This window comes from Haliaeetus leucocephalus, unplaced genomic scaffold (assembly GCF_000737465.1).
Source record: "Haliaeetus leucocephalus isolate CR32 unplaced genomic scaffold, Haliaeetus_leucocephalus-4.0 Scaffold21, whole genome shotgun sequence".
Classification (NCBI taxonomy): Eukaryota; Metazoa; Chordata; class Aves; order Accipitriformes; family Accipitridae; genus Haliaeetus; species Haliaeetus leucocephalus.
The window spans coordinates 2,543,538-2,555,747 of NW_010972457.1; the positions used below are offsets into that span (position 1 = coordinate 2,543,538).

Below are 12,210 nucleotides of genomic sequence, written 5' to 3' on the forward strand. Positions count from 1 at the left end.
CAACCTAAATGATTCTATGATTCTAAACTCTCCCTTTCCTAGTAAATAACAACCCCCATTAGCAGAACATCCACAGATAACTCTGCATTACCTTGGTATCAGATCAGCTCTTTTGGACATTTATTCTGCAAACTGCTAAACCAGCAGAGTTGGAATCTTTAGCAGAAACAAGGTGCTGCAGGTAGGTGGAGGACCACCAAAAGTATGTCAGGACCAGAAACAGTAACAAATATATATACTTTGCACAAGGCCACTTTTCAGGTGTAGAGGCTTTTTGATAACACACAGCACAACACAGCCAAGAACTGAAGAAATATTCTCAAAAGTATCATGGCATTAATTTACTTTTGCTTGCAGTAACACCACAACACGAACTTCCTTCAGAGAAACCACCACTCTGAACACACTACCGTCTCTTGCCAGATCCTACAGCATTTATATCAGCAATTTTCACAAAATAGAAGGGATTTCAAACTACTTGCGCTAAGTATTTCCCCACAAACCAAACTTGCAGCACTTCTGCTAACCAGCCTCACTCTCAGCAGCAGCAAACGCTGCTTTCCAGAGCACGTGCCATAAACTACAGCTAACACTGTGTCTGTTTGAACTCACCAGAACAGAAGCAAGCCCAGAATGTCGCATAAAAAAAAAGCTGTTCATACATGCTCCCTCTGAATTCTGAGGAAATAGAGGACTCAGCTCCCTCTCTTCAGGAATATTCTGCAAATAACTGCTAGCTGAGGCCCAGCTGCAGGTTAGTGCCTGGCAACTGTTGATTAAACAGGTTTCAGGTAATCCATTTGACACATGTGCTGCCCTGAATAGACTAACAAATACCCGAACAGTTGGAAATTTAACCCTTTTTTGCCACCTCATCACAAACAGCATGACACGGACTAAGTTCAGCCAAGCTGAGACTCCAGGTGGAAGCCTGAGTCCCAGGGCAGTGTCTGAGGTACGTTTCTTTACCCATGGAAGGAGGGGTATGTCCTACTCACCAAAGCCACCAGCAAAGCAGTCCAGAATGGGGGTGTCTTCACAGGCTTGCTCACGGAGCAGAAGGTGAAGATGTCCTTTTCCACAGAAGGGCTGCAGCACTCATAATGTGCAAAACACCACAGTGCGCTGCTGCGGCTGCTTCCCCGAGGAGTACTTGATACCATCGCGCAGCTGCCCATTAGCACGCGCTGGCTGGATGCAACTCGGGATAGCACGCACAGATACAGTCGTGCTGTCAGTTTGGGAAAGCATCTCATGATCAATAGGGTCCCTTCTAAAACAAGCAATCTACCAAATCAACTCCCCATGAAATATTTTGGCTCTAAGATCAGACACCATCACTTCTATCAATAATAAAGTGTTTCCTAAGTCAGCAGGAGATTATAAAGAGAAGACTTCCAGGATTTCCCTTTGGCAAAATATACTTTTGTTTGTTTTTTTTTCCCTGCACCTAGCCTAGGTAACCCATCCCTGGCTTGAGACAAATGCAAATTGCCCTTCAAGAGCATACCAACTTCCCCTCAAAATCTTACATAAAGCTATGAATGTTGTTGAACTTAAGTAAGTGTGAAGTACAAGTTTTGCATAACAAATGTTACTGTTCAATACACTGGGCACTTACCACAGATATGACAACTATAGCCTTCGCTTAAAAAGATCATCCTTCTGCTACACAAAACATGTAACTCTACTGATACCACCATAACCACATCAGTATAAAAATGCAGGAAGCACAGAAAACTTGGTCACCATTGCATAAATGCCAAGAGTACTTTAAATGCATTAGCCATGGTACCCATTTCCTCTATACATTGAATCACAAGAACCCAGTACTCCACTACTCAATTACAAATGTAATTTTATTTAATTTCTTCACTCAAACTGAATTTTCTCATTCCAAATCTTTACTGAAAGAGATAGTAGTTAAATGCTTAGAAAAAACAGGAACTGCTCTAGTAGGCAGCTAGCGAAAGGTATGTATCAATACAGGTATGGAATGTAAATTTCAACTCATAGAGATCACAACATACAAAGAAGATTTTTATGCAATACAGACTTACAAAACAGTAACAGTTCTTTTCACAAATATTTTAACAGAGTTCTGCACAGCAATCTTGTAGAAAAGTAATTTGTGCAACACCAAAATAACTTATTGTTCCTTAGTATAAATTATTTTTCATTCCTAAAAGAGGTAATTTAATATGACTGGGCAGGATCTGACTGGATTTGGTGATAGCAAAATATAAAAGATATTGTTGCTATACGCAGAAAAGGAATATGGCATATGCTACAGTACTGCAGGGGCTAGTTCTAGGAAAAAAAAAGTCACCTGCAAGTCTAGGGCTTCTGCTGCTGTATAGAGGCTGTGCACCAGGAAACACCTGCCTTTTTAGTGCTTTCACAGTCAACCAGCAGAAGTGTGCTTTGGTACTTGCACCTATTAAAAAATACCTACCACTGTGGGTTTCTAATTTGAGTTTAAAGTCTTCAAAATAGCCTTTCTGATTTTGAGGAACAATCCACATTTTGGTGTGCTTTGGAGGAGATGCCAGGTAGAAACTAGGATTCACACTTGATGTAACATAAAATCCATTCCCAATTTCTCTCTCTTAACTGCACAAAACATACAACTAAAAAAGAACTAATTGTCTAAGCCTAGAAACATGCTTGAATAGTAACATTGATGGAAACGATTTGCAAAGTTTAAAATTACATTAACCATAATTTAAATATTACCACTGATTCCCAGAAACTTCAGTGCTGATGCAGTACAATCATTTGGAAAAGTACGAGACAAAGTGTGGTACAGATAGCACAGATTAAAATTCCCCAAACATCGTAATTCATTTCCATTATGTTAAAATCATATATTCCTCAAGGTTATAGATAAAGCTTCAGATGGAAAATCCGTTTCTTCATAATATAGCTAGAATGTGAGTTTTAACCATCTTTACTTTAGGTTTCTTTTACATACAGGGATCAAAATAGACTTCTCATTATGACTAAAAATATAGATTTTTAACTACAGAACCCAGCAGCCATTTTTCTGCTTCTTTGCCCTTCCCCCAAAAAAGTCAAGCAAGGTCTACAAAAATAGCAATTAACTTTAAAAAATAGGTTGCTTCTTCCAGCAAATTTAAGTTACATTCAGATGTAATATAGCTATTTATAAGGAACAACGTTGTGGCAAGACACCAAGGGAGGCGTGCTGTGTTCAGTTTCCTTCTGACAACAGCTGCGCACATCAGTGCTAATCTTGGTCTCTATGAAGATCAGTATCTGGTCTGATACTCGTGGTGCCAACGATTGAAATCATTGTAGAAAACCACTATGCTCCCAGATGCCATGCCAGTCATTATACACCTAAGAAAAGCAGAAGACCATATCTGTTAGTGAACCACCTCACATTCAGATATATGAGCCAACACACCGAAGAGTTACATCAATACAGGCGCGAGAACTCAAGGCAATGACCAACTTCCACCAAAGACAGCTAGAGCTGGAAGAGCTCCACGTACCGGAAAAGTCAGGCTCTAGGGGCTCCCATCTTGGGCTTCCAAGGACTCCAGCAAACTGGATTTGAATAAAACTGCCACCTCTGACAGATTTATGGATCACAGAACATACAAAACACCACGCAACAGTTTGTGTGGTCAGCCTGAAGCTACAATTGAGAGTTAGACAACAGAATTGTTTACCAGCATCACTGTCCTGCAAGGCCGCTTCAGGTTTCCTGGGGATTATTTCTTGGCTTGCTTGGTTGGTTTTTGCAGGGTATTGGAGTGGGACGAAGCACTGATGAAGCAGCACAGTGAAGGAAGGCTAGGAGAAGTGTTCGTTTCAGATTCGCCTCCCCCATTTAAGCACATGATCCAGATAAAGGAATTGGATGTGGGCACAGGACTTCAGTTGGAAATGTTAGTGTTTGGGTTTGAAAGCAATCTGAAGGCTTTGATTGTTTTGGAAGTTCCTGAAAGCAATCGCTGTGCTTTCCCACCGAGGCACTCTTTCTTTCTAAACTCCTTACCCTTGGCCTACTACTAGAGATCATTTAGGTCGGTTTAAAAAGCCATGACCCTGACATAGCACACAATTACAAGGGTTTCTATATCATCTTTTTTACTGTCTCATATTAAAGTTTTAGGAAAATCAAGCATATGAGGACATAGAAAATTCTGGCACTTTAGAAAAAAGCCTCAGCATTAAAAAAAAAAACATTCAGAGTAAAAAGCTGTACTTTTTTCCATCAAAACAAAGACTGAATATAAGATCATTGTGTTTTGATCGTAACACACTATTTCAAGAGCACCATTTTGATTGTTTTTGTATTAGGTTAAAATGTCTTTTTACACACTGTCACTCACTCACATATATTCATCCATACCAAATAAATTACTCTGAGTAATTACTCAGTAAAATACTCTGAGTAATCTCTTCTGAGTTTCTGTGTCTTCAAACCCGAAGTGAATAGGTTCCTAACTTGAGCACACGGATAAATTTATAGATGTCCATATTAAATTTCAGTTTATTGACATGCAAAGATTATGTTGACATGCCATTAATTACCAGTTTAAAGATTCCCTAAATGCAAAATTTTTTACATTTCAGAGGTCTAAAATTCGACAGCTGTAACTCCAGCTTTTGAAATGTTTTTAACAGCAGGGGCTTTTTAATGGAAAACTGCTTCTTCCAAAATGCCTATAATCTCTAATTATGCTTAACAAGAAGTTGTTGAATGTTTGATTGAAGTCCACAGATTTTGCTGGCTTGGATTTTTTTAAGTTCATTTTATGTAAGTTTTAGAAATGTAGTCCAGGTAAAAATGTTAAAACATTCAGTATGGACTTCAGTAATCGGAAGATTAAGAGTCTCAACAATATGCTTTACTGCCCAATGTAGGCATTCCTAAGTGATTTAGGAGCCAAATCTGCTTGAAGAGTACACAGGAACTCCACTCAGCAAATATACCAAAGCAAACAAAATTCTAGCCGGCAAGTTAGAAGTGTGCAAATGAAACGGTAAACATCCATCTTATAAACAAACAATACTTTGTGATAAAAACACAGAAGGACTTTTAAGTACAGCTGCATTGGAAAGCGTAATGTAAAAATCCAGTAGAAATATTAACCAGTTGCCTTCAGTTGAAGGAATCTTCAAGGAGGGTCATGCTTTATGTGGATAAAAAAACTTTTCTAGAAATGAAAATTAATATTTGCTTTAGCAAAACATGGACGTGTGGAGGGAATCTTATTGTGCAACTATTCTAACTGTTCTATTTTCAACATAAAGGTCTGGAATTAGGAATGTGATTTGTATCATAAGTGAAAGAAGAAACATGAAAAGCACATATGTAACCTTCCGCCTCCATGTGACCCACACTGTACATTGGCACAGGCCAATAACTCAACCTATCTTGAAAGTCTGTCAAAGTAAGATTTCTTGAATCTCTCTTCATTCCCCCAAACTGAAATCCTGAAAAATATTATCTGCCCTAAATATGACGTATTAGAAAGAAACTTATGCAATTGCAGAATTCTCAATATAATCACCAGGATCTGTGATCCACAGAAAATAAAAATCAGAAGAAAAACAAAAATGCAATTTAATTGTAAGTATATATTCTGTGAAATTCTTGTGAAGACCAGACTTTGCTCTAACCTTTGGTCATAAGACAGGGCCATGGATCGGATTCCAGCATCACACCCTGGGTAAGCAAAAAGCTGCTTGAGGTCCCACACCTGCCATACCATGACAACTCCATTGTCTCCACCTGTAAGCAGATACTGTCCATCTCGACTCAGCTGAATTGCCTAGGGGGAAATCACATGGATATTTGTCAGATAAATATGTGTTGCTCTTACTCCCCCTCTTTTACTTTCATAAAAATTTTCATATTGACAGCTGAATGTGTAGGGAGACTTGATATCAACACAAGCTTTTAGGAAGCGACATTATTGTTACGTTATTCCACCTCGCAACAGAATTAATGTTCTTATGCAGAAATGTCTTTAATACATTAGATGTCACTAGTTAAGTTTTACCTCACCTGTCATTTATTCAGTATTCCAAAGATCTAATATGAGGTCAGCTAAAGAAATCTACTCTTTTAATTAGCTAGATTTACAAGATCCAGCAGCACTGGCATTAAAATACAGTACCTGACATTCCCCCAAGGGTCTTTAATACTGGCCTAGCAGAAGCTATCCTCTTTTTCTCTCTGGCAAAAGGTTGAATGATGGAAGGAACTGAAATGTTATAAAAATTACTAGAATTAATTTAGACCAGCATTTTTTAATTCCTGCTCTGGATTACTAAGATAATGATCCACCCCTCTTAATAGAGACTGTGTTTCCTTTTATCATCTATCCTGAAACTGCCTGTGACAAATTCAATGGCTTACACCCTGATTTTGCATGCATCATGGGGACTGATGGCAAATCTACATTTGAAATCTTTATTTGTGATCCAGATAATGGAGAAAGATGGGATATAATTGGTTTTCACAGTGAAGACTTCTGGTAACAGGAATCTTCAATCTATTTTGATATTTCTTGTGTGCTGTTAGAAAAATCATGATAAATTCTGAGTACTTGGAAGAACAGCAACTTTCCTCAGTTACCTGATGACTATACCAGATGACACTATCAGATATTAAGATGACTGGAAACCTAAGAAATATTAGTTAAGGAGGGATTTTGCTGGTTTAAATAGGCCAAAATGTGGTTTAAGAGAACTGAACTTGAAATTTTATTAAAGTGATACCCTATGGGGTCAGACAGACCATGATCCATCTAGCCCAGTGTTGTATCACCAGCAGTGGCAGCAGGAGATGCTGTGGGACTGGCCACTCTACAGTTCCTTCCCCCTGTGCTCCCCCGCAACCACAATCACGGCATCAGGAATATCACAAAGTATATCTCTGTCCATTCCCTTTAGTATCTATTTATGGACATGTTACCCATGAATTTTCTTAATCTGTTTTTGAGCCTGCTGATGCCTTCTGTGGAGGAAAAAAAAAAATAATGGCAGAAGTTCATTACAGTGCAAAATAGTTTTATGTTTTGAAGTGATCCTACTAGTTTCAATGAGTATCCCATAGGTGTCTCATTGTGGGGTTTCCTGACTAACAGTTCTGCATTCACCTCACCCATTGCCTTCATCATTTTGTAGACCTTCAGCATTGCCCACCTCAGAAAATACTGAATAAAACTAGTTCCCAACATTAAACCCTAGAAGACTCCGTTACTGACTTTTCTCACAGCAATACTAAGATTTTACACATCTTTTCCATATGCGTCTTAGCAATTACTACTACAGTAACCCTGAAGAGTACAAAACTTCTTCTGAAAGGAAGACCCTGTCCTGCTGCCATGCAGAAAATAAACTTAAGTATAGAGGATACCAGGACCTGATTTTATAGCCTCATCCTCCAACTATCTGGGAAAACTGAAGGGTTTGTAAGGCCTTCCAAAAAACCAAACCCCCAAAGTTGAATGAATTCTGTTATGTGGAATGACATCAGCATGAGCTACCAGCAAGATCAAGACCCTTAAAACTACAGTTTGGCCCATTATTAATAACTCCTGTAAGCTGAAACCTTTTCCTATGCTCTCCTGTTTCCAGGTGCCTCTTCTGAGTTCTCTTTCTGACTTTTCCTCCCAGCTTAACTTCTGTTTTTTCCCTTCTCTGCTCTCTACTTTTATTTTTTGTATGCAATACTGCGCACAGCAGCAGCCTATCATCCTCTTCATTTGAGCACACAGAAGGGTGACAAACAACTTTGCTAGCTCTTTGCTGGATCATTTGCTGTTATCAAAAGGAAAATAAGGACCTTTGCTACTGTGAAGCACTAATATTAAACTGCTGATCCTACCTAATCCTTCTCTCCATTGCTCCTACTTCCAATTCCTAGTTTTCCTTCACTCCTTCCTGCCTCTTCTTGTCTTCTCCCAGACTCTGACAAGTTTCTACATTCCCATCTCTAATTCTCTATTCCAGTTGCTCTTGCAAACATCTCTTTCATTCTGTTCTTGGTTCTATCCTTTCTTCTGCTCTTCTATCATCTCTGCTTTCCCATCAGTTCCCCTTCCTCATCCAGGATCACCTCATCACATTTCTTGCCATGGCATTTTTGTGCACTGCACTGTAGGGGATGATTGGTCGCAGGGGAAAAATCTGCATCCTTGGGCTACAGATGTTCAGTACAGAATGTAGATGCTAAGAATTACCTACTGAATGCATTTAACCTGAGATTTGTGAATCAGCTAAATTTGGGCAGCTTTTCAACAAAATACACATCCTTCACACCAGGAATAATTCATGATAAATTTCAGCTCCCTCACCCAATGCAGGGAGCCACAAAACATTTCATCAGAAAAAATGTAAAAATGGAGGATATTCAGAGCAATGGCTTTTAAATTCCAAACACACATGTTCTACAAATAGATTGATCCACTTTAACTAAAATATTGTCACTGCAAGGCAAGGAAATTGCCTCAAGATGATAGTCTATAAGCAAGATTCCAGCTCAAAGATTTAAATTTAGGAAACAGTAGAAAGAACTGAAGACAGGATCTTGCAAACATATCTCTCTCTGCTGAAGTCTGCAAGTATTTTGGCACTTGCAATCTCTGCTTCTACAGTTTTTCGATATGCAAAACTTGTAACATACTGTGATTTTAAATTCCTCAGGAAAAGGAAGTTGTTTTTTTAATACACAGAATTTATAGCACATGCACCACAAAAATGAGAGAAACTAAAACACAAAAATGTTACATTCATGCAACATTAAAGTGTTTATACAGACTGCTGACAAGCCTATAAACCAAAATATACAGTGTACGTAAGATACTGTTTCGTGAACAGCAATAATTGAAGTCAGACATACTGCACATCTGTATTTTTTGTATTGCTGTACTCTATTACTGTGATGCCAAATATATCCTTTAAGAATTATATGATGTGCAACACTTACATTAAGATAGAGTTTCTATATTATATTATAAATTTTGAATGTTTACTGCAACAACTCCCAAGTAATCAGAATGAATCACACTGCTAAAATTTTATTTCACACAATTAACTGTAAAATGAATGTAATTGAAATACAAACATATACTGTAAACAAAATAGTATAACACTGAAAAAAAAATTATAAACTTATTCCAGCTGTGTTTTGAGTTAAGATGACAACACATACATGTAAATTTAGACTCAATAAAGCAGAATACATGGAGTTCTTTTCCAACCATATCTAAGTATGGAAATTTGAATACTAACCAAGGTTAGAATGGAGTATTCTGAGCTGAAGCTTCTCCCCCCCAAAAACAAATGTTCCAACCATAAATTGCTTCTGTGATTGTTTCTACCAGCCTACAAAAATGTGCTAAGCACCTCCCAAAGCACTGCCTCAAGGAGCTTGAAAACTCATTTAGAGACCTTCTTCTAAGAGTATAGCAACTCAGTAAGAAAGGGGTAGAAAACAAACTGAGATAAGACTGTGAAAATTATCTAGAACTTGCACGCACTGAGTAGATGATCATGAGATCTAACATACCACACACAATTATTAAAAAGATTATTCATTAGAAGCAAAAATCAATATAGGGTGGTTTTCTTCTCTATAGCAATGGCAGTCTCCTAAGGGTATTTTCAAATTGCAATGAACACTGTGACAAATAATTATTTGCTACACTTATAAAATTCAGCTGATGAAAATCCATTAACCTTATGGTCATGGTTCACTTGAATTTTATACTTGAGGCTTTTACTGAAGAAATGCTATGTTAAAAGGCAAATTAAAGCCATTAATCTTTAATTCTTCCACTACCTGCAAAATGCAGTGAGTTTTGTGCTCTTTTGATTAAATAAAGTATAGGCTTTGAACCCTTACTAATACCTATGCAATTTTACTAAGTCATTGGCTTGTCATGAAGACAAGATGTTGATTTATATATTTTTATTGTTTATTAATAAATTTCTCAGCCACTTGCCTATATATATATATATATATGAATGAAGGAATGAATGGAAGAAAAAGGTCACCCTGTCAACATTTCAGTTTCATGACATGCCCTTCAAGATTTAACAAACGAAAGGATGCTTTTCCTCCCAAGTACTCCAACTGGTATAGAAGATGACATGAATCAATTTTACTGTTCTGCTTTTCCCCAGCGTAGTTTATCTATGATTCTGCTCGGTATGAAACTGAAACAACTCTGCAACTAATCTTTCTCACAACACGAGCTTCAGACTCTCAAATAATCCCCAAAGCACACAATTTCATCAATGTTCTAAAAGCTGCATTTCTGACTTGTATTTCCTTGGAAAGTCTCAAAACTTTGCACAAATCCCTTTTAACATCTCAGATTTTTGAAAGGCAGTGCTTTGTAAAAAGGCAGAGCTGACACTGTGACAGCTCTGGCTTACAGCAGCAGGAGTCTTGTGGGCACTTCCACATTTCAAAACAGACTCAGGAAAGGAAAATAAATTGGTTCCTCTGGGTGAAACAGCATACAGTCTTTGTTTAGGGTAAAATAACTTTACTTCTCAAAACAAGCAGACTATTTAGAGTTAAGTTATTCATTAAGATATCTAAACATTACATGGTAGATGTACTGTGATATGACCAAGCTCCACTGAGCAATACAGTATTTAAAACAAAAGCAGGTGGAAGGCATTGATTAGACTGCATTTCCCCACAACGTCTGAAATTTTTCTAGCAGTTTTCTAGCACAAGAATACAAGAAAGAAAATCAGAATGTTGTTCCAAACATGGCTATTGAAAACTGTTAGTTTTGTCAATAATGTTCTGAAATACTGGTCCATAATGACATAGGAAAATAGAAACCAGAATGTTACATTAGAGATTCAACACTTCCAACCTTTTCCTTCCCTTTTCTATCCTCCTTGAGCAAAAACCAACAAGAAGTGTTTGTCAGCACAGCCCGTGCGTAGGTCTATTCATTTTAAATGCCCCTACTTTAATCATGCAGTCGCCACTTGCCTTCTAACATGATATAGTGCAGAAGCACTGGGAAAGACGCTGTAGGTTGTTTAAGCGTAAAGCCCAACAGGGACCACTGGGAGAGAAAGAAAGCAAAACAAAACAAAATAAAACTCAAATCCCTGTACATACGTAATTCTAGCCCACAGAGAGCGGAACTTCCATTGCCTCTAGCAACATTCCTAAAGCTGTGGGTACTGACTGAAACACTACAGAAATTGTTTTAGCCAGCAAGGGATTTCTAGATATTTTACAGATTTGCTGGCCTAGCTGACAACATAATCACAACTGAAAGTGACAGATTATCAACATTATTATTGTAAAAAGAGAAAACGCTGTGATATGTTCTTGCTTTATGGAAAGAACTGGGATGAAGGGTAGGCTGAAAATCTCAAAAGCATTTGTACAAGGACAGCCAAAGGTGCAATTTCAGAGAACTGAAGAAAGATTAAAAATTGAATCAAGAATCTACATTAATTTGGAAAAATGGCTCAGGACAGAAATATACACGTTCCTACTTAATTTCCCCAGCCTCGAATTTGCACTTGTGGCTGCCACAGCATCCAAAGATCGCATGCCCTCTCACCCCCGCAGACAGCACTCTCACTATGGAAAACAGACCTACGAAGAGGGTTATTTCTGCATATTCCACCACCAGTGTATCTGACATTTTGAAAACACAGGGATGCTGGATTAACAGAGTATAGTACACAACAGAGTTTTAGAAGGTTTGAAGTGGAATACACTGAACTACACTGGAGACTTCAGTGGTAATGGAGCATTCACTGTTCCATGTAAGTTATAAAATGGAAATAATGAAGATCAAAATACTTTCAAATATATTGACATATTCTTCCACCTTAAGAATTAATATGAATAGAGTCAAAAGAAGAACAGGTGCAAATTTAAAAATGCTCACAATTTTGCACATTATCTGAAAGAATTTCAGTAATTCTGTAAAACAAACATGAGGGCGAAGAGGCATTTTCTTCCTGAGACATCTAATCCAAATAAAGGAAAAACTTTTGAGAGTTTTCAGCTGAAGAGAATATTGGAAATCGCAGCAGCTGAGCTGCTAGGCTCTTCCATCAGATTAAGAAAATCAGCTTGGAGGTGTTGTACTGCTATATGCTCACAACAACAAAAGTCTCCTCATGCTGATGTTAAATAGTTAAACATTTTTTACATAGGAGACACTTCTTTAT

General features: G+C 37.8%; 1 protein-coding gene across 1 annotated transcript in view; it reads right to left on the reverse strand.

Annotated features, from left to right (window-relative positions):
- Positions 1–1,847: 1,847 nt before the first annotated feature.
- LRBA (LPS-responsive vesicle trafficking, beach and anchor containing) overlaps positions 1,848–12,210 on the reverse strand; it is a 431,397-nt gene continuing 421,034 nt past the window's right edge. The window contains exons 57-58 of the mRNA XM_010576372.1: positions 5,659–5,810; positions 1,848–3,363 (exon numbers count right to left, since the gene is read on the reverse strand). Coding sequence (XP_010574674.1) covers positions 3,273–3,363; positions 5,659–5,810 — 243 coding nt within the window. The 3' untranslated portion in view covers positions 1,848–3,272. The remainder of the gene's footprint in view (positions 3,364–5,658; positions 5,811–12,210) is intronic.